Below are 23,518 nucleotides of genomic sequence, written 5' to 3'. Positions count from 1 at the left end.
AGTACTAGCATTATATGAAACAACACCACTTCCAAAATGTTCTTATAATTGTGGAGACTTTTGGGAATGTGTTTTATAGTGTGATTTTGCAAGCAGGTAACCTTGAGTAAGATAAGGCCTGTCAAAACCAACAGGATTAATAACATGCTTACAATTCTGTTCAGTCAAGACCTTGCAGTAGATTAAGAGAGCAAAAAGTGAGGCCAACCTATGATCTGCAGACACCCATCTGGATGAAATTCTCCTATATCTCCAGTACAAAACCACCTCTGACCGTTCTCATCAATGGAGAAATCTTCTGTTGTTTTCTCTTCATTTTTAAAATAGCCCATTGAGACATTAGGTCCACCAATTATTATTTCTCCTCTAGGGTTAGGCTTGTCTCTATTAGTATAGCCCCCTGGAAAGAAAACAGAAATCCGCACACTATTATTTTCAGGTCATGTATTCTACTGCCAACAAAATGTTTTGAAACTTCAGGTTAAAGCATGCACACAGAATAACAGCTACTATCAAAGGTTAAGAGCAGTTACTTCATATGCGATACCTAGCCAAGCAGATAGGCAAGGAAAATAGCTAAGCAGCGATTAAATTAGTTGCTCTGAAGTCAAAACACTTAATGCTCACCTTCTTGCCAGTCTCTCAGTCTTATTTCACAGCAAATAAGAGGAGCTCCAACTCTGCCAGTGCTATAATCAGCAACTTAGGGAAAAAACAAGGAAGAACACAAAGATTTTTTCATGTTGAAATATAAACTCAAACCATAGATAGGAAGACAGCTTAACTGCAATAAAGTAACTTGAGATAAGAGCTACCGCTATTCTGACTTTACCTTAAAAAATAAATAAATAAATACATATATAATGTATTCCCAGAATTGTTTAACTACCTTCTGTAATTGTTCCTGCTCCACATGTTTCTGTTAATCCATAGCCTTGACCAACAGGACAGCAAAAACAGATGTTCATGAATCTTTGTGTTTGAGGCGAAAGTGGTGCTCCCCCAGAAAGCATCATGCGGACATTCCCTCCTAGTAGTGCCTTGACTTTCTTAAACAACAGCCTTGAAGGGAAGGAAAAAGTATTTAAGGATCATTCATTCACATCACTTTTATAAAAGAAATAAGAGACAATCATTCTTCCTACCTGAAACACCTTAAAAATAACTTAATCATTCATGGACATCAGTGGACAGCAGGGGTAATCAAAAACCTTACCTCCTGTGTAACACTTGAAGATGGCAGAATTCCTATACGCTACCCAAATAGACATTAGATTCTATCAATTAAAAAAAAGGAAATCCAATGAATGGATTTACCTAGTCACCTGTTCTGAACATTAGTCCTTCTGAGGCTGGAGAGCAGCCCTGCAGAAAGGACCCTGGGCATTCTGAATGCGAGGCCTCAGCGTGCCCTGGCAGCCATGGGGGCCACCCCTACCTGGAGTGCCTCAAGCACGGCCTGGCTAGCTGGGCGAGGGCAGGGATCATCTGGGGCAGCCTCACCTCCAGCACCGTGTGCACGTTTGGGCAATGCAACATCAGAAGGAAATAAAGCTATTAGACGGCATCTAAAGGAGGGCTAGGATAGGGTCTGATTCCTGTGTGGAGCCAAGGGTTGGACTTGATGATCCCCGTGGGTCCCTTCCAACCCAGGATATTCTGTGATTGCCAGTAAATGTCTCCTCCCTGTCTCCTGTAAGAACCTGAATTATTTCAGTTTAGTTATTAGATCATATTTGCATGTTGCAATAGAATTCTTACATCAGATAGTTCAGATGATTATTCTTTTAGACTGTTAATGAGTCACAATGAAAAAAGTACGGTTTGACCATGATCGATACTTACATGTTGCACAGAGGTGCATCATATCCCCTTTTGATTTGTTCTAATTTGTAGTCATAGCCTATCTTGAACAGAGTTCTCTGAATGTAGTTCATCTCTTGAACTTTGCTCATAACATTTTTATAAATTCGGTCCATTATTTCCTACAGTGTTCAAAAGAGCAAGGAAGATTACCACATAGACTACTATTTGCAATTTTCATGCTACAAATAATGATTAAAAAAAAAACACAATTACTCTTCATTTTAAACAGGTAGTACAGCAAGAATGAAAATACCTGCATCATTGTTTAAGCAGTGCTTAACTCTAATGTTTCTAATGTGTGATCAGTCAGTCAATTTATAGACCACTGGCTTGGAGCTGTTTGAAATGGGTGGGTTGAAGTGTTGAAAACGCAGTACAAAAAGCAGTGACTTATCCTCACTTTTCTCCACTTGCTTAGATCTCCTCAAAACAGTATCACTTAAGAGGAAGAACCCTCACGCTGTAGTTTACAGCTTATTTTAGCAAACTTGCCTTGAATGAGGTATACATATAAGTTAAGGGCAAGTGAGTGAGTAGCCACTGTGGATCTTCAGACATACTGCAGTAATTCATAGTTCCTTTTCTGCAAACTGCTTTCTAAACCTCGGATTTCATTTAAAATACTTCCCACCCCTTGTTCTAAAGATGTCTTCTCTGTCACCCCAGCAACATATCTTGGGTAATGTCATAATGTAATAATGTAAACAATGAAACAGCAAGTTTTACCAAGAACACCTTAATCTGTACCCAAAGCATGACAAACTGATTTACAAAACCTTGACTTCAAGTTTAGCTAAATCTCTCTGCTTAAGCTTTGTATATGCCATGGAAGATGAATCATGCCTAGGAGTCCTGAAGCTGTGCTTTATTCATGGCAACTGGTAAGCACAAGGGAATGAAGTAAGAAATTTCATTTCATCACTTCCTTTTCCAAGAGAATTTCCAAAAGCCAGATAGGTATTTTAAATTCATTACCAGAATTCATGGCAACTTTTTGGAAATACTGCAATGGCGTGACAAGGTATGCAGCATCATAAAGGCCAGAACAACCAACTAACAGCTATTGCAACATTCTGACTCAATTCAATACTTAGGAATATTTGTGCCTCTGGATTCTGTTATAATTTTCTTTTTTGTTCCTTATGCATTCTAATTACTGGTGATGTTATCATATTTTGATGATAAAAACAAGACAATACAGCTGGGAATCAAAATATTTCTCAGGCAATGTTAGTTGTGTTCCTACTAGGACTTTCTGAAGGGGTTTCCTCTCTACTATAGATTGTTGGAGTCTAGATCCTTTATGATAGTAAGTCTCTGGAATCAAGACATTTAGGCAGGGTTCAGCACTATCACTGTTAGCATTTCACAGGTCTGCAGTTAATTCACACGAACTTGTCTGCATGTTTATTTTGTTTGTTTTTCTGGCCCATACACTTTTTTACATTCCTTCCAAAAAGGGATTATGTTTATATTTTAAATTTACACTTTTTACTAGCAGTCTAACAGTTCAGTTTTCCCTAAGAAATAAATTTAAATGGCTATTTTACAAAAAAGTTGAGGCTCTAAGTGATTCATTTTCACTCCGTGAATTACTAAGAAAAAGATGTAACCTATGTATATCATTAATATTTTAAAAATAGCAAGTTAGTAATTGATTCTAAAACTTTTGGCTACTCACAAAAGACTCTGCAGAACAACCAAATCCATGATCAATCAAAACTCCATGTTCCTAACTAAGACCAAATCCTCCTCCCCCAACCCCACCTGCCAGTGCGGCAGAAGCTAATGCTACTGGCTTTCTGAGCTACAGCTGTGATATAACCATAAAAGAGGGAAATGTGTCTTCAGGGCACACATGGAAGCTTTTTGCAGCAGAAAGAAGAAAATATTTGTGGGGTGTATTTTTTTTGTTTGTTTGGTTGGTTGGTTGGTTGGTTGTGGTTTTTTTTTGATAGCACCAAGACCTTTGGGAATAGAGAAGCTTGGTCACCTAAAGGCTGCAGAAACAACAGTTGCAGTCTCTGGATCATTTTTTTCTTATATGAGGAGACTAAACAGGGGCCTGCTTACACTGAGAACAGCATGAGACTTTGCTTGCAGGCAAAGCAGCTAAAAGCAAGCACCCTGACAGCTGCAACAGCAGAGCTTAACTTGCCAAGTTGTGTATCTCTGCCAAAAGCTGGTCTGTTTAAAGCCTCAATCTTTGACAAATCCATGCTGCTCTCTCCTTGTGAAAAAGGAACTTTCAGACTGGGAATGCCAAAGACCTTCTGTGGCCTGTTGTTGCTTCAATAAGCCCAATAAAACATCACTTGAAAAACTACTAAAAAAACATTTCCAGTTTTGGATCAAAAAAGGTCTTGGCCTAAACATAGGTATATTCTTGTGCTCATCTGCAGTTCTCCAACTCAGGCAATGCCAACTGGGATTTCTATATTCTACTTCCTTGCGTTACACACACAAAAAAGGAAAAAAACCTTGGTAGACAGGCATGCTAACACGAACAAGGCAGAAGGCACCATTTTTGCTAAACATACATGCGTCTGCATACTTACAGGCACAGCTGCCATCAGTGTAGGCTTAAGTACAGTACAGTCTCCTTTGCTTCCTTTCTTAATTTTACTTGACTGTAATAAGGAGAAAATGTTAATTTATGAAGCTGAAAACCAGGCAGCTCTTCAAAGAAAGACAAAAACGGAGGGAGACACGGTAATGTAATTTGTTTATATCTCTTCCCCTTTCACTCCATATAACATTTCCTGCTTAAAATGTATATTGTTTTCCATCATGATTGGAAAAAGTACTGATTAACAGCGATTTCAACCAAAATATCAAATGTTTTACAAGTCCAACTGGGTAAAGCAAGTCCACCTTGTATAACTTTTTCTTCTGTTTCCTCCCTCTTGTTCTTGCACTCTCCTCCATTTAACTCCAGGAGTGTTTTGTGGTGTGGTGTGCTATTGTTGTTGGTTTGTGTGTTGATTTTTTTGGTTGGTTGTTTTTTGTCTAAAACAGTCTCTATCTGAGCAAAATGTGCGGAAGCTTTATTTTCTAGCTTAATTTGCTCTTATTTATCTTAATTGGTAAATGGAATAAGGCAAAAAGCTAAATAGAAGAGTTATGATAATGGGGTAAAAAACTGATAAGACTGAAAACTGAAAATCACTTTAAGCAGCCTTATGTTCAGTTAGTATATTAATAGCCGTTCATATCCTGATATTCCAATAGATAATGCTACATTTATTAGGCTTTTAGGTTTCTTAAGTATCAAAAAAGCAAAAGTTTAAATAAACGTTTATATGGTGTGACCTGCAGCTGTAGTTCTACCAGGAATGTTAATTTGCATCATTTTCTGAAAAAAAAATAAAATTCGGAAGTATACCGTATACATCAACATTTCTTTACTGGAAGAGAACAGCTAATCAAGAAGGATGTAGACTGTGAAAGCTTAACTTTGCTTTTGCCTTTTCCCCTCCTCACCTGATCCGATAGTGTAAGTGGAGAGGAATATCCAATCCTGCAGCCGTAAGTGATGCAAGAAATTTCTGCTGTCAATTCCAATACATGGGCCAGGGGCAAATAACCAATGTAAGTATCCTTCGGTCTAGTAAAGGAAAGGATTATCTAATTAACAGTGATGCACAAATGGACTGAAAATACTGCGCAATTGTTTTATGCTGTATTTAGGTTTGTTTTGTTGTTTTTTTAAACTTGGATCACAAGTGAGGCTTTTTCTTCTGTATGCAAGAAAGGTGTGATTTTAAAACAGTTTAACAACTAAATTGGTAAAATCCTACCTTAGTGAAATCAGTATGGATTACAGGGTCTGCCTTGTTTTCTAGGAAACTCAAAGTTTCCTTAGTGCTGCTCCATTGCCATTTCTCCTTGTGGGAGGTTTCATTCCCAGTACCAAATCAAGAATGAAATCAGTATTTTAAAAGAATCACCAATGATTTACAGATCCTTATGTCATAGCATCTCCTTCTAAAATAAATTAGTGAAGAGCTGATCACTGACTTACAGAGGCTTATTTCAGGAAATGCAGAGATTTCTCAGGAAGAACCTTAGAGCTGTTACTTTACAGAAGCTTTCAGCATCAGGTCAGAAGTGTTTTTGTATCTTACCAGGAAAGGAGTTTAACATAGGTTATTTTAGCTATTAAATTCTTTGTGAATGCAATAACAAAGACATCCACATTCATGAAGAATTTCTTCAAAATATTAATGATTTTTTTTTTTTTGCAATTGGCTGTACTATAATCAAAGCAATTTATTATTTCTGTCCTCATTTCAGTGGAATATACTTGAGCAGATTCTGCAGTATGTGTATTATCCATCCAGCAGTGGACTCTCTAAATAAATGGAAGTGGCAGGCTTTGGCATACTTCCTGAAGTGATTCTAGCTGCCTGAAAACATCTAGCAAAAAAAGTTTCCTGAGTTTGACTAAATGAGGAATTTCTTTATCTGATGATGTCTTTTAATGCATAAAAAAGTGCAAAATCCATCACACACCTGTAGCTAAAGGTGAGAGGAAAACAAAAAGGTAGAGTAGAAAAAGCATGTGGGACAAGATATAGAAGATCAGAGTAGGTTCACAAACACAAGACCTACTTCATATAAATTAAAGATTAGTGGGCTCACAGTGAAATCAAGGAGCTTGCTACCATCTGGTGCCAGCAACAGGCTTTCTATAAATGTAGGCACTTTTGGAGGTTCTGTTTTACCTCTGCACACACACATGACACCCAAGTGTTTCTTACCCCAGCCCAGGTATTCTCTCGCATTGTCCCGTCATTCCAGCTATCAAGTTTTTGTGCTGCATCATCACTCCTTTAGGTCTCCCCGTAGAGCCACTGGTGTACATTACTAAAGCCAAGTCTGTAGGAACAGGTCTGCTTGGCGGAATGCTTGCTGCAAAATGCAAAAGAAAAACTGCATTAATACTTTCTAAATTTTTATTTCTGTAATTAACCAGTGGGAAAATTCTGGTAGTCAACCAGTGTGAAACAGATACTTCAGGAATGGCAAGCGCGATGTACTGCTAAGTTGTCAGTCATGGTTGCAGAAGGGAGTGATGAAGAGAGTTGTGGTCTCCTTTTAAGAAGATGTGAGGGAAGGCAGATTTCCAAAGCAGTAACCAGTACTGGGGCATCTACACAATCTGGGTGGCACTTTTACCATTACGTTTTATAGCTGTCTGCAATTTTCATAGAAAAAGCCTGCTGAAGATCAAGTAAGTCTGTCAAAGGCAGTGAAGGGGAGAAATATTGGTGAGAAACAACAGATTGAAAACAGACAAAAAGCCGTAAGTCATATTTTCTGTCAGTCACTCTTCTGAAGCCAGGGTTATGGAGCTGAGAAGACTATTTTACTGCTTTTCCACTAACAAGCAGCTTAAACTTAAAACAGTTGGCTTTTGATTTTTGTTTTAATCCCTTGGCACTTATTCTTAGGATGAAAGTCACTTCATCAGGCTTTCATGGCTTTCAGAGCTAGAGAGGCACCAGAAGTGTCTGCAAGGGAAGCAGAGGGTTTTTTCAAAACAACTACAACAAAACAAAACAGTTGGTCTGTATCAGGACTTTAAGCTGATCAAAGATAAGCAGTTGTAATGAATGTGTACTTCTCTGCAAAAAACTCCTTTGCCAGTTTATCTCCTCTTTTTCAGGAGACAGAAAATCTGGCTAAGTGCAGACCACAGAGTTAAGGAAAAGAGACAAGGTTGGACTTTTTCCTTCCTTAAACACAATGTTAGGGTTGCTCCTGGCTGCCCAGCATAGCAAGGGTTATGTAACGGTTGTTTCTCTCGTTCAAGGTGCTTCCCAGGCACAGATAAGTTCCGAAAAAAGACATGTCCAAGCCAATAAGCAAAAAATCCACAAGTGCTTTCTCCTCTTAGGACAAATAGTGAAAAATAAGATGAATAAAAGGTAGGAGTAGCAGAAAATAAAACACTGCACCATATTCTACTTTACTTCCTAAAACAAAGGCAGTCTTAGAGTTGGTTATTCTAGCTGTATTTTAGAAAGTTTTACCCTGAAATACCTGAAACCTGAACAAAGGTACAGGACACTAAATAGGGATCAAACAAATTATCCACTTATTTAAAAGAAGCTAGAGGATGAACTGGTGATCTACCACTTCCTTCCTGTTAGAGACCTGCATGTTTGTTTTTACTGCTACCCAGCCCTCTTAGACTACATCTGATTTCACTGTTAACATTGCTCAATCAGTTCTCTGAAGTGCTTCACTTACAGTTTTCTGGTTTGGCTCCCAGCTCTTCCACTGTCTGCATACTATGAATCTCCACATTTTCAGGGAATTCAGATTTGTTGATGGTTTTATTGTCCACATAAATTATATGTTTAAGACAGGAGACTTGTGGCAATGCAGCCTACAGGACAGAAAGGAAACCGTTAGCATTGACTGTGCTGTAAAATGACTGTTGGATTGCTTGTAAGCAGGTAAAGCTGGTGCCAAATTACCTTAAGTTTGCTCTCAAGAAGTTCTGCACTAGTGATCAGATACGATGCTCCGCATTCATTGAGACCATAGGTTACTGCCTCTTCACCGAGGGTGGCATACAACGTAACAACTGTTACATGGAAGGGAGAGAGAACAAAATAAAAGTTAAAATAATACAAAACACAAAAGCTCATGCTTTATAGCTCACTGCAGTGCATTACTGGGGGCAGGGGGCTGAGAGGTAGGGGCAATGAGCTCAACAGGGAATTTTCCAATTAGGAAACCAAACAGCTTTTAATTTTCCCACATGAGGATGTTATGCTACAAGTGATCTCCAGAATGAGGAGGACAGTTATGTGGAACAGAGACCAACTGAAACTCAACAAAAATGCAGTTGCACTGTAAGCAACTGAGAACGTGTTCTTCCTCTGAGCTCTCTGCAACCAGACCGCAGGGGGAGAGGTGTCCTGCGGTGTTCAGCATCACTACCACTGGTTAGAGCTGTGCACTCCTACAAGCAGCTCTTCCAGCTGCAGTGCCAGCTTATGGAGCCACTGTGTCAGCTACTTCACTTGTTTCCATGAAATTATTGATGGGGGCAAGGCAGAAAATCAGGTTAAGGAATCAGAATGGCATTCGTGGTGCTAGATTATTTTTAACCCCAATCAGTCACAGAAATGACATTAAGTGTCCCACAAGCACTGAGGAGTTCACCTTTTCTACCGAGAAAAGTACTTTCCTTTAATATTGTGCTACTGTCTCAAATTTAACCTCCAAGAAACATTAAAGGAGGTTAATGTTCCTGTGAAGTAGGGATCATATAGAAAGGACAAAAAGAGAGAAATGTTACATTACTCTCTAGGAACCTTTGCTACTTCACCAAGAAGTTTGTATGCCTCAGGTTAGTTTATACATTTGACTGCTTAAATAAATAAAAAAAGCATATACATCATGGTAATGAACTTGAGCAACTTAAAAGTGTTACCAAAAAACCCTCAGACTAGCATATAATTTTGATTACTGTTCTTCTCTCTTCCAATAGCCATTTCATGTGTCAGATGTGGAAGTCAGATTACAGACAGGAAATGCTATAAACGTTCCATGGTGGTTGCATTTCCCCCAGACCAAGTCTTCAGAATATTTTATAAAACCTGAGTAGTATCTGTACCTTTCCATTATTCTAATACCTAAAATACTGCTACAATAAAATCAGGAAGAATAATCTCATAAGTATGAGCAAGTAAATTCTCTGCTATGCATAGAATAGGCTGGAAACCTACAAATATCGGACTACATGCGGAGCAACTCTATTAAATTCTCATACCATTAGTGACAGGATTGGAACATTCAAAATTCTTAACAGCAAAGCTGTGCTGCAGAGTGGTTCTAAAATATACTCAAAGCAAACAAGTTCAGCACTCACGAGGAAAGTTATACTTGAAGCAGGCTAGAGCTGCAACCATCCATTCTGCTCGGGTCTCACAGAATATGACAACAGTACTCTTCGGGGTTAGTCCCAGGGCAGTCAGTCCACTCCCCAAGCGACTCACTTTCTGATTTACTTCTTCGTAGGACAGCCATCTGTAATTTCCTAAGATTAACTGGGGCAGGGAACAAAAGAAAACACACCTGTGATTACAAGAAGCTGTTGGTACAGCACTACCTGCTTACTTGAGTTGGTGCCTAACACCACAAGTGCTTTCACTTTGCTTGAAGCAGAATAAATAGTGCATCAGGTAGCGTGTTATTCTTTAACTACTGGATATTTTATATTATAAAGAGAAGACTAAGGAAGACCGCTAATGAGGCCTCTGCTGGTGAAGCAAGATGCAAAGCAGCTTAAAACCAAATCAGAATTAAGTACAAAATTGTAAGCTTTACCTTTTTGAACACTTTTCCATTTGGTTGCATTTCATTTTCTTCACTCAGTATTTCTCTGGTCCCAAGACAGTCCTTTTTCCCAAACTTTGCTAAAGCATGGTCAAACAGCTTGTCCAATGTGTCTGCTCCAGGAATGTTTATGTTTGCTAGTGAGTCAAGGTGAGTGACAGAACGGTAGGGGCTTCCAGGTTTGTCCGAGATGGGTTTAGCTTTTAAACGCTTTGCCATAGCCTTTTTCTTCTTTGCGTTGGTAAGAAAATACCATGGAATAAATACAAGCATACTGTACACAGATATTAACAAGTACACAGGCAGCAAAAGAATGGTGCATACTTCTAGCCTAAGTTTCATTGCAGGTATTTAAAAAAGAAAATCTCTTATTGTGTTCTGAAGCAGGCAAGAGCAAAAGCAGCAGTGCAGTATGGCGTAGGAAGAAGCAACGATAAGTGAAGCTTAGGTAGCTCTGTTTCAAGGCAGCTGCTAAAATTTTAGTAACCTTTGAGAGCCAACAGTGGACACCTGTGGGTGAAGACCAGAGCCAAGCAGAGAGCAGGAAGAAAAAAAAAAAAAAAAGAATTAAATTAGTAATATTACAGTCAGTCCATAGTTTTAATTCTTTAAGATTTCACCTCAAATGCATCAAGACCAAGGAGACTGAATTAACCGATTTAACAGACTGCATGATACAGCAGCGTACTGCTCTGAAGATTAAAGAGGATGAATGTTTTCCATACTTGTTTGTTGCATCCACAAATATTTACTTTTCGAAGACTTTTCCCCAGTATCTCTGTTGGAATAATTCAGAGCTGTAGAGATAAAGTCTGTCCTCTCACATCATAATATTGTGTTTAAGCTACTTGTGCAATGCTACAATTGCATAATTATCAGAAAGGTCAACAGTTGTTTTCCCCCTAAATATTTGTATTACAATGGAATGACACAGTAGGTTTCCTTACTGCCTTTCAGAATGTTGTATCAATTTATATTTAGACTAAAATATATCTGGATATAGAGTATTGAAAAACCCACATGTAAGCTAAAGAATATTCCAAAATTGCTTTATTAACTTTGCCACAACAACTGTATTTTTGATTTACTAATTTTTGTCTATGATTGTCAGATTCTTGGAAAGGGATCAATTACATAGATTCTCCTCTCCCTGGCCTCTCTTCCCCCTCCTTAAAAAAGGAAACCAAAAAAACCAGCAACTGTTTCAGTATTTCTGAACTCCAGGTATGGAAAATGCAATCCAATTTAAAATAAAGCATAATTTAGCAAGATTTTGTCAGAACGTCAGAAATCTGTCTTCATTAAGGAGAACTGGGCCTGAATAAAGACTGAAATAGGAGAAAAACAAAACCATTGCAACAAACCACAGTCACGGCTAGCCCACTTCCCTGTAACTAGTCTCTACTGGCACATAAAAGACAGAGGTGCTTATCTTCATCTGGACGGCATGCAAACACAGCATGCAAACACGCCAACAATGCACACGACAGGAAAAATAGCAGGCAAAGGTGCACTAGCAAAAGAGCAGGAGCTCAGACGCAGGGAAGTAAATACTGACTAGCTTATAGCAAAGCCCAGTCTTTCACAGACAAATTCTGGTAAATGGAATGGATGAGAACAGGGAAATTTTCAGGGCTCCATCAGGAATTAAAAGAATGTAGGCACACCTCAAAATGTACCTTTATTAATGTACTTGCCACCTCAGGTGAGGGAGGCTACAATTAACATTTCAGGTTAAACAAGACAGCTGCTATTAACAGCACAACAGAAATGTATTAATAGCTTGTTGGAGTTTTTAATAAGAATTCCATTGTCTGCAGTTGCGCTGTAGCCAATATCATCACCATTTGACGTAATATAAGATTAAGAGATCTTCAGATACTTGAAGTAACATCATCACCATGTTGTTATATTTTTAATAAAACTTGTAATCTCAAGTTGCTACTGAATGATAGTGTGAAGTATGAAACTAAGCTCAGACTTGTTCAGAAAAAAAGAGTGCATACTTTCTTAAAAAAAAGAAAATTCTACATTCTTTTCAAAACTTACATGCTTAGTCTGCCTTAGTTAACCTCTTCATCATCAACTACTCATCAAACAGTCAAACCTCAGCAGAAGGCATATCATTTTACTTTCCCAAGCTCCAGTTCTCTAAAATGAAGGTCACCGGTTTATATTACAAATCTTATGTGGTATTTTCATTCCAGTTAATTCAGTGATCCAAAGGAAGCACTTGAGCTTGTATTTAAAACAAAAGCCAGCCATAGTGCTAAAACTAACACGGAAACCTCATCAGAATGTTCTAAATACTGCCTGAAATCATAAAATTATGATAAAAGGGTCTTAACGGGGGAGGTTTGTTTTGTCCTAAAACTGGTACCCTGTTGAAATTGCTTTTAGCATTTGAGTGAAGTGCACGTACAAGCACACTTTGTTTGTACACTTGCAGCCAGTTATGTTAAAGTTCACATAAGCAAATGTTAAAGGTTGCATTTCATTCATCTTGAAATTTCAGATTAGTTTGAGATACTTTAAAAAGTGTTTATAAACAGGGAGCTCAGCTAATCTGTACACATTTGTGGCAATTTAAAGTGCTTATATTTTGACATAAATAAGCTGGAATTCTTAACAGAAATCGCTGGAAAAACTTGCTAAGACCCAAGAAGAAACACTTGACCTTTTCCTTTGAACATCCAGAAAAAGACATACACGCACATACACACATTTACACACACATGTATACTTACAAGCTATCTGACAGTGATGGCCGGGTTTTATTCAGCGTCAATTAGACCTCTATTAAAACAGAAAAGAAAAATGTATTAGAGATTGGGTATTTTTTGCCCTGCAGAAAGGATGTTATGCAGGAAAGCATTATTTCCATTTCCAATCTCTCCTCTAACGCTCCTGAAGACGACTAGCCTTTGACGTTACACTGTCCTACACTCATGCCCAATAAATATTTATCATACTTTAAATATAATGCATAACAGGCTGACATAATGAACTTGCAGATGTACCTAGACAACAATTCCATTTGGTTAGAAGCCAAACTTAGCTATTCAAATTATACTTTATGCCTTCACTGTCTTTAAGTTTAATTAGTCTTTGAGAGAAAGGGACAATGAGAGATGCAATGTTCATATCAACGCACAATCAAGGAGAGCTGTGAGGCAAGCCGAACGCATGCTGCCACCAAAGTAACGGTTCTCAGTAAACTTTGCTCCCAAATGAAAGTGTAGTCACACAAAAAATGGCATGCACTCATAGCAGCTGTTATGTAACATGAGAATATTTAGAATGCGTAATATTCTATACTGACTTACAAAATTTATTATTTCCTTTAATTGTGCAATTGAAGTGGAATATTTGGAAGCTTATCTATCTATTTTGGAAACAGCAGAGCTTCCAGTTCCTGATGTAGGAGACGCATGTTCCCAGCAATAAGCGTGCGTCAGGCATGACTAAGAAAGCCTAAGATAACAAAACAAATCAAAACCAGACGTAGTTTCTCTTCTAGATAGCTGTGTTTTCAGCATTTCCAAAGCATTCTCCTCAAGTGAGTAGGCTTCTTCTATCAATTTTGAAATGGCAATTCTGCAGACTGAAGTTCATTTGTCATTTGCAATGGTATGTTACAGCGTACATTTCAGCAACCTCATTCATGAGGTAAGCTGTCCCTTATTAGTAGTACATGCTGGGGGCTTACAGAAATTCTAGAGTTCACGTTTGCTACAGGGAACAAGTAACCGATGTGATTGCTCATACAAGCAGCAGTACTGTATTTTATGCCACAGATGGAAGAGATATTCTTTGGGTGTAATGTGACTTCGATATTTTCACTTAAAAGCTTCCGACAGATAATATGCAACCCTTTACTCTTGTCTGGGAGTCAGGGCTGTGGAACAAAGCTTGAAATCAGAGGACAGGCACTTTTCATAACTTTTCATTAATTTAACTGAGAAGGAACAAGTAACAGCTATGCTATTTATACATATACACATATAAACAAAAAAATATCTTTTAAGTAGTCATACAAGCTTATAGGACTAAGTAAGAGCGCAGGTGTGTGTAGGGAACAAGGAGAGGGGTTTATACGCCTGGAGGTGACTGTTCATAGAGGAAATGCCTTTGTCTTCTTTCCATTCAAGTATTCAGACAGCACAGAAACAACATTCCCAGCTTTTGCACATACAACTACCATTTCTAAGTGTAACTCAAAACCTAAAGTGTCTGTGCCTAGAAATCTTATCCTATGCAGTTTAATTCTACTAAAGCAGCAATTATTATCTTCACTAGGAAAGGCTTTAATTAGCCAAACCTGAAACACTGTAAAGGCTTAGGACTGAAAGTACATGAATGACAGTGTTTACTGTTCTTCCTCTTGTGTTCAGAAGCTTGACAGGGATCCAAATTGCTATATCATCTCATCATTAGATGAAAACAAACTTCTGATCCATTTGAAACATTCATTGCAACTTCTTAAATGTATTTTCGTTATGTTAAGAAAGTCTTCTAGTAAGAGTGATAACATTAGATAGGAAAAGGAGAGTATTTTAGATTAAAAAAATCTGCAAAGTAAGAAGCTTGTTTAATTTAAAAGCAACACTGGAGGAAATCCTGGTTCTCCTATGACTGAGCTCTTTCCAACTTCAAATGGAGACACATTTCTGGCTTTAACGTAATTATTTAAGGTTGACTCCTTTCAGGAAGTACTGAAATCTTCCAAAACAATCCAGTATGAATAAGTAACAACTGTTCACATTTCTCTAGCATTGGGGCAGATTGAAACATTTTGGAAAGCACAATACACATGCATAATTTATAAGTGGAAAAATAAATACATTGGGAATTAATTAAAGTCTGGTTTTGGAAGGGAATTTAATCAATATCTACTAGTCTTGAATTTGTTCCTGTACTGGATGGAACTCAAAGCTTAGTATTTAAAAAGGAAAGTACAGAAAGCCTGAGAAATACTATGTTGTCAAAAAGAAGCAGCAAGCTTAAACATGATAAACAAAAAAGCGCATACTACCAGGCTCTTTACAAATTTTGATTTTCCAAATTCATACCTGTCACACAGAAGAATGAAAGAATATTTCTATGTAAGAGTTAGAATAATATTGTGACTAATTACAACTCTTTTGGGGTTAGAAAGACTGAAAGAATAAAAGCTAAGGGAGATGATTGAGTGTTTAGATCATATTTTTTATATATAAAAACAAACTGCCAATATCAATGCAAGTTACTCATGGTAGAAAAAAAAAGTACGCAAGGTTCAATTTTTGTTCCTTTCTCACTGGCAGATTTCTAAACATTTTCCTCTTACACAATTTTGTACGTCAAGGGGCAATAAAAAGCTCCAGAGTAATGCCTACAAGTTTCAGAAATACTTCTGTGCTCTGTAAATGCAGTAGTGGCTCCAAATCTTAAGAGTTTTCAAGAGCTCTTGTTGTGTCTATAGTGTAAATAGTATCACCTATGTCTGAACAAAGAGGGAGGGGGGAAGTCAGATAGAGCAGATCTGACAGGAGTCTGGAGAACCTTCTTAAATATAGATTCTATACGAAACAGCAAAACCACAAGTAGTATTAGGAAGTCTTGCGTCTCTTACTGCTGAGTGATAAAATGTTAATGCAATGATTTTACTTAGTTGCTAAATGAAAATCACCTTTTTGTTTTCAAGAAAAAAGTAAATCATTGCTGTTTTATGGCCTCAGAACATATATGCAGTTAATGTCAATTAGAAAAATGAAAATAAATCAGTTTGTAAGTGTCAAATGTCATAAATCTGTTGCTGCAACTTCCAGTACAACTGTAACAGAAAGCAGACCAGCCACTCTTACCCTGTATTTCCTAATTACCTAGCAGGCTGGTGTGAAACTGTCTCTTCTAAGGGTAGCATAAGGGCAAGCAAACATTTAGTGAGAAGATATGGCCTGTTTGTGTGCCCCAAAGGCAAAAAACATGGAAGGCCAAGGCAAGAATCCACAGGTGAGAACTATCCACCGAGAACCCACTGACCCAGGGAAGTATTTCCTCCCGGCCCACCTCTTGTTACTTTTCCTCATTAAGCTCTGTGCAGAAGGCGCACGGCGAGTACCTTCGGCTCATTCACTCCAGCACTTCCTCCCTTACCAGCCTGTGCTGGTTGTGCTGTAACCTGATCACAAACCTTGGCTGGACAAGGTCACAAGCCGATCCAATTTATACTCCAGTCTGTGTATGCTAGCACTCAATTTAACTAACAGCAAGCTCAGCTGTTAAAACGTAGTTTTTGTGGTAAAGGAAGTGAAAGGCAGCCTTTTGTCTCACTGGCATTTTTGTTAAAGGAAATGAACACGGTCATTTTTGCTGGCTTGAATACACAGTATTTCAGAAGAGGATGGAAAACACTCAACTGAAAAATACTGATTTTGCCTCAAGACTCCTCCAAGAGCTACAAAATACTCTGTCTACAGGGTACAAAAATTAAGAAGGAAAACATACAGAAATAAAGATGTATTTCAGCCTGATTTAAACATCTCAACATAAAACTTATCAGGCATTATGAGTGTTACTCTTTGTGGTTCAGCAGCAAAGCTATGCATTTGTAGTGTTTCACCCAACTTTTAATCATAAGCACATGAAAAGGCAAGCAGTATGACCAAGGACAAATTTCAGAGGATTGTGGCCATGCAAGTTCAGCAAAGCCTACTTTAACAGTTGATTAAGAATTGTTATTACACCAGGGAAGAAGATTAACGTATAGACTGCCTACTTCTGAGTCTGTTTTTAAAAAAACATTTTGCAATGGAGAACTTGCGACTTCAATGGCTCTGACGATCCAACTAGTGAGATTTAAGTTATCATCTTTTCATTTCCTGCTTTTTTCTCAATAGCAAGCTGCTTTGCAGAAGTACAGAGGTAGAGGACTCCTAAAATTGTTGAATTATGTGGTCTAGAAGATCAAATAAGTTTGAGACCTACAAATACAGAAGCCCTATTTTCTGCATCTTCCATAAGTTTTCTTGCCTGAGTCTTAAGGCAAAAAATGTACCGTCCTTGAGAAATTCTATACCCCAGGTCCCCCAAGAATCTCCTAAAACAATTTATATTAAAACTGGACTTAGGCATTACAAAAAAATGGGTCCATATCATGGACTTTTTGTGCAGTCTCTAGCAGAATATGTAACTACAAGGAAATTCTTAAAGCTAATTTTTATAACCAGTGTATGTTTGGAACTTTTTTAAGGGTGATTCTGACTTGAAAATGTGATCGAAGATACTGGCTGCAGGCCAAAGAGAGACACTTCAGCTAGAAAAGGGAGAAATAAAACAATGCAAAAGCACAAGTGAGACTCCACACTGAACTCGATGACATTCACGCTGTGTTTTTTCTGTATGGAACACGGACATCTAAAGACTGGCATGCTGTTCTGTGCTATTTCACGTCAAGCTGGTTTACTTCGCATTGGAAAGGACAAGCAACACTCACACAAGTTACTTCTTCCTGGTAACTTCTTAAACTCTGCCCTGAGTTCACCTCACTCAGCAGTCAATGAATAGTTTAGATTTTGCTTTGCTTTCCTAATCACAACACTCCCAACAAAGTGAGAATTTAATCAAAGCCATTCTTTTTTTAATACAGAAAAGTTAAGAACTCAGTTTTCCCTGCATTTTCAGGGAACATTAGATGTAAATAACGTCTGGTGCTTTACAATCTTCAAAGTCAGATGGAAATAATGTGGTGGTGGGAGGGGTGCTGCAGATACATAAGTTACATTTGTAATTTCTAACTACTCTTTTGCTTCTAGTTGCCAACTGCTTTCCTGGGTCTATTAAACATTCATTTTTATCCATTTTTGAATTATCGTCAGTATTAGGAAGATATCCATGGACACTGCATGCTCATGTCCCCTCAAGATGTTACCCTGTGCTTACAGTAATTATTTCAACAACATCCTTCCACAATGTAAGGCAATTAGGACAACTGGCGCATTGTGTTTTGCAAGTAAAAATGAAGGAATACAGCAAATAATCTTCCTGGATAAAAAAACATTGTAATATTTATCTAGAGACAATGCATTTATATTTATCCTTTTTGGGTACAACTGTTTCACTGAATCCGGAAGTGTTAGCATTCAAGTTCAGAACGACCAAGTCATGGTATTAGGCCTGGACAAGAAATGTTAATGACATTTTACTCAACATGCCAAAAAAATAAAATAAAAAATCGTTGATACTGTCATAGCTACACAGGTTAAATACAAACACTTATTTGCTGACCTCATGTTTGGTATCTTACCAAACATCTGTACAGCCTGACCTGGAAGAAACTGTACATACTTTTGTGATGATACATCAGAAATACTTAAAACGTAAAATAGCATTTACCAACACAAAATAAAACAGTAGCATGACTCCGTTACTATGTACGAACAAAAGAGAAAGCAAACACAAAATCATTATTTTTTCAATAGGATTCAGCTAATCAATCTGTTTGACCAAAGCTTAGTAACATGAACAGAGGAGAGCTGGACGTTAGAAACTACTTCCTATATTTATAAATTTCCTGAAATGTATCAGCATTGCTCTGAAATAACCTTTTTATGAATGGAGCAACTCAAACATTAAAATGCTAAAGTGCATGACCAGAAGCCCAGTCTGCCAGCCAAGCATGCAGCGTAATGGCAGATACCATCATAATCCCGTCTTAATGCTCCATTGAAGGATTCCAGCAAAAATAACTTCCTGCACTCCTCTCAGATCTGAACACAGCAATGTGCTCCAACAGCTTCTCCCTTTTACTGCAGTTACCCTGACAGATTATATTCTTCTTCTTCTTAAATATCTTACCAGGAGTGACTGGTGGGCAAATTAAGCCAGACTGAAGTTCCACGTACTATTCTGTATTAGTTCAGAAAAACAGAGGGTCTCTTCAGTTTTCATTTCTACAAAAAAATACTGCCACTAACTTTATATTTATCCTTCCTATCAAAGACTGCATTGTCTTTTATCTGTGGCATTAGCTTGCTTTCTTCCCTGACAGGGATCATAATTTAGGTAGTAAAATGAACTACATGCATACCAAAAAAAAAAAAAAAGAGGGGATGAAAAAAAAGAGAAGTAAATGTTCCTGTTAGTTCCTGTTCCTACTACATCAGTAGGCCTCTGCCTACAAAAAAGTGTGCTGCAGGTTGGGGAGGGAATTTTCTGACGTCTGTATGGGGTTTTGAAAATTCTGTGGGTCTGTCAACAAGAGGAGCACCGGAGTTGGGCAATACACTTTCACTTTTCTCTTTGGAGTTCACTATCCTAATGCGAATTCCTCCCTTTGCTGTGACTAAGCAAAAAGAATGAGGCTTTTTTAATTTGCAATTTTGAGAAATGTTCTCCACACAGATGTCCTGGTATACAGATGACTGGGTGTGCACTTAAAAACACAATTTTAAGAAAAGAGTCCCCACCCATGGGCATTTGAAATGGATGCCCCCGAGATTTCAAGCGTGAGCCATCTCTGCTTTTTTATTGTCATCATGTAACTAGTTAAGCTGTGGAGGAAAATGGTTTGAGAGTCAATGAAAGTTAAGTGCATTGGAAGCAACCGTATTTTAATCTTCTGCATAATCACCGTAATTTCCAGGGAAACAGCAACAGTGTGTTTTGTCTGTTTAAGGAAGTGAATTTCCCTCTGGTCTTAATTTTAGCTAAGTTGGAGCATAATCCGCTGCTTGGTACACAGTGAACCTATCCTATAAGCTATCTAGTCAAACGCACCTTATCTAGATACCTGTCATCTCTAGGTACACAGCTGGAATTCACAGATAAAGGTTCACCTAAGACAAGGCTTTAAACTGCAACTTTTTACTCACTTTACTCTAGATGTTTTGTTAGTGAACTTGCTTTTTGCTACTTTCATGTTGTGCTTAGTGATACATGGAGATCTTTAGGGTACAGCTATTTTAATAACATTATTTGGCAATTCAGGCATTAATTTTTATTCAGACGATCTGGGGGTATAGTCCATTGATGAGCTGTACACAGATAATAAATGCAGCGTATCGATTCATGCAGCGTGTACCAATTTAGTCAGGGAAGTTGGGGTTTTACCCGGCAGCAAGGGAAGTAACACTGGTCATGGCATTTTCTACCAGAGGAGACAGTGTTACTGACTTACTGTACTGGAACAGTTCTTTGAGTTTAGCTACACTTCAAAGAGGAAGAAAGATGAACAAAAACATTTCAGCACATTTTCTCTTACACAGTATGTGGAGGTTAAAGTTTTTAGATTTAACAGATTTGAATATTATTTTGCTCAATCTCCTGAGTGCTGTAATGCCACCAGCATGGGGAAGAAAATGCAGAAAGACTTCAAACAACTGTTCACACCAAGACAGGAGATTAACATGGAGACTAGCACAATTCTTACAGAAAGAAAGGTTAAAAAAAGAAGAAAAAAAGAGGAGAAAAAAAGACCTCTGAAACAACGTGGGGTTTTTGTTTTGTTTTTTGCTTTTTAAAAAAAGTGTACCACACACATGCCAGTCACATTTATAGAAGTGCGTTGGCACTTTTTATTCACAGACACCAACATGCTTGTGTAACATGTACAATTTCAGAGGCAGACAGCTTTTGATATTCTTAGTCCAAAATATTCAAGGAGCTTCTGCAAAACAGCAGAGGACGTGTTTACAGGATTGGGTCATTCTCATGTGCTCAAAGCAGAGACAGCAGAGCAGGGCAGCTCTGCCAGCACGGCGTGTAGCCCTGTTACCACCTGGTTCTGCCTCCGCTGCCAGGTCCTACCCTGCGGCACCACCTGGGAGCACAGGGCGTCTGCAGAGCTTCCTGAAAGGGCTTGTTCGAACCCTGCTAGCTCAGGCAACAAAAATCGGAGTGACTGCTTGCACAGACCACACAGCTACATCTCTAAACTTGATGGCATGGCTTGACATTTAGAGAACTGGATCGTTTTAGTAAGAATGAAGCACGAGTCACAGTAGCAATTGCAAAAGCAATAAACTGTACAGCACTAAATCAATCCGACGGTAAACCAGTCTTAGACTTGATTTTTGAAGGAAGGGAGAGGAATAAACTGACATTGTTAACCATTTCTTCAGCTTACTTATAGGAATGTTTTTGCTCTGAAAAAGGGACAGAATAATCACAATAGCAAATTATGGTTAGCAACAAAAACCAGAATTTTATTTGCTAACAAATGCAGTGATACTCAAAAAGCTCATTTTGTTAGAAAATCTTTCCATCAACTTAGAAACAGAGGCCTCACTCCAAGTCTATCACTACTCGGACTGATCATAATAGTGATGCTAGGACAAAGTTCACTGTTGCAGGATTTTGGTAAGGATTATTTAAGTGCCCATTCCCCAGTTATCATCAATCTGATTGCTCACTAGTACCCAAAAAACAAGTCAGTCTTTACTTTTAATGCGATTGCAACTCAAATGTTTCTAGGTGAGAAGGCTGATAAGTTCACAAAAATCTAAAAAAGAAAAATAGTAAATAGTGAAAATTCTAGGCATCTCTTCGGTTATAAACATATCTAAACAGACCATTTGATCCAACATTTTTCTGGATTGGTGATGCAAGCTTTGTTGGCTGTTGTTGGTGCTATCACTTACACAACTGCAAAATCCTACTTGCTGTTAAGAAAACGAGTAGACTGATCCTGCATGTTAAATCAGGGGATACCACTAGGAACTCCTTACGTTACCAGTCTGGAGTGCTGTGTTTTCACCTAAATTCCGAGTGCCTTCAGATATTTCAAACATGTAACATGCTGCCAAACACTCTTCCTGACAAAAAGTTTCCAAATTTACTCTTGGTTGAAACCAGCATTATGATGTTGCACTGCTTTTAATAGCATCAACTTTAAAGCTTTGGTAGCCTGGTATTCAAAGTTTACTTTTCATGAACTTATGAAGTTAAATCTACAGAATACTATCCAAGTTACAGAAATATTTTTCATGTTCAGCTTTTTATCAGGAAGGTAAACTTATAAACTAATAGGTAATGTGTAATGAATGTATTGACTGCTTTATCTGTCTGAGGAACAGTCCCACAGAAGAATTACCTTAGAGAAAGAGCCACCAGAAACACTCCCCCCCCTTTACACCTGCATCCAATGTCTCCAACAGAAACCCTAATTCAGAGAGGTAGGAAAGCAAGCATTAAAACTGTTGGGGTGGTGCTAAAATCTCACACTTTGGGTATAGAGTAGTATTAGCATACACACAAGCTATATCAGTATCTTCTTATCATGCACGTATTCCAGAAATTATGAACTACGTTTAATGAGGATTACTCTCCACACAACAGTAGTTTCAGGGGGTGTAGGTTATACATGTACCTGAATAACTGCTACATCTTTACAGTGTCAGACGGGGGGAGAGAGATGGTGAGACTGCTCACCGCCTGGTCGTTTTTATTGGGTGGTGTGACCTGAAAGGAACCTTACGCTTGTTTCCATGCATCACTGACCCTTCTGCGTACGTGACTACCATTCATCAAACCATCTATGAGCAATCAAACAACATGACCAGCCCACTGATAGAACAAGTTTTTGTCTTAATTTACACTAGACTAAAATTCCCGGACTGTCTAGCATGCTCTTTTTTTCAGTCCAGTTTTACATGACTGTAAGGTATTGTTCTTGAAAGGCTTGTAAGAAAAACATACTCAAAAGACCGAGCTTCAGTGAAATACTGAAATGCCTATGCAGCTTCTTTTACATGAACCAGAGCAAGGGGAATGTATAACCACAGACAGACTGAGTACTGACAACCCCACAATGTCCAGTAGTATACTCAGCCAAGCAGGATGCTTTTCACGGTTTTCTAAGGCATAACCTTGCTCCTATCCCAGTTTCACCAGTTTGACCCTGAGTTTTATTATGAATAGCAAGCTTAGTTTCCCCTTCTTCCTTCCTCTCTTCCCCATAGAGATACCCTTCATAATGAAAGTAGTTTTGACCATATTATTTAAACATGGTAGAGCTTGTAAAAATGCAAAACCATTTGCATGCTTATGAAATAAAGGGAGAATCTATTTTCATAATGAAAATTAAACACATACCAAGCTAACAAAGGCACAAAAACAAGCACCTTAAATTCAGTATTAAACTATACTGTGTAAATACGCAGTATGAATCAGTTGTACGTGCAGCTGCCTTCATGTACAGTAACGTGCAAAATGAGAAATTAATGGGCTACTGGGCCGGACAGACTGCTCCATCCTCACTTCCTACTAGAGGACCACAGGCACCGCAAACCAGGATCTCTTGCTCCCCCCCGCC

The 23,518-nt window shown here is 38.2% G+C and overlaps 1 protein-coding gene across 15 annotated transcripts in view; it reads right to left on the bottom strand.

The window, feature by feature from the left end:
* The window catches only part of ACSL4 (acyl-CoA synthetase long chain family member 4), a 36,798-nt gene that overhangs the window by 3,060 nt on the left and 10,220 nt on the right, over positions 1-23,518 (bottom strand). For 4 of the 15 annotated variants that reach the window (XM_084534114.1, XM_084534107.1, XM_084534116.1 and 1 more), the window contains 13 exons: positions 21,647-21,706; positions 12,972-13,020; positions 10,216-10,734; positions 9,758-9,935; positions 8,355-8,464; positions 8,125-8,263; positions 6,630-6,780; positions 5,350-5,473; positions 4,425-4,496; positions 1,846-1,985; positions 890-1,062; positions 628-702; positions 209-400 (listed from right to left, as the gene is read on the bottom strand). In XM_084534114.1, coding sequence (XP_084390240.1) covers positions 209-400; positions 628-702; positions 890-1,062; positions 1,846-1,985; positions 4,425-4,496; positions 5,350-5,473; positions 6,630-6,780; positions 8,125-8,263; positions 8,355-8,464; positions 9,758-9,935; positions 10,216-10,566 — 1,705 coding nt within the window. In that variant the 5' untranslated portion in view covers positions 10,567-10,734; positions 12,972-13,020; positions 21,647-21,706. The remainder of the gene's footprint in view (positions 1-208; positions 401-627; positions 703-889; positions 1,063-1,845; positions 1,986-4,424; positions 4,497-5,349; positions 5,474-6,629; positions 6,781-8,124; positions 8,264-8,354; positions 8,465-9,757; positions 9,936-10,215; positions 10,735-12,971; positions 13,021-21,646; positions 21,707-23,518) is intronic. The other 11 variants (XM_084534110.1, XM_084534109.1, XM_084534112.1 and 8 more) reach the window with 5 other exon arrangements.

Source organism: Aythya ferina (genome assembly GCF_964211825.1).
Source record: "Aythya ferina genome assembly, chromosome: 13".
NCBI classification, from domain to species: Eukaryota; Metazoa; Chordata; class Aves; order Anseriformes; family Anatidae; genus Aythya; species Aythya ferina.
This window is presented reverse-complemented; position numbering and strand designations above follow the sequence as displayed.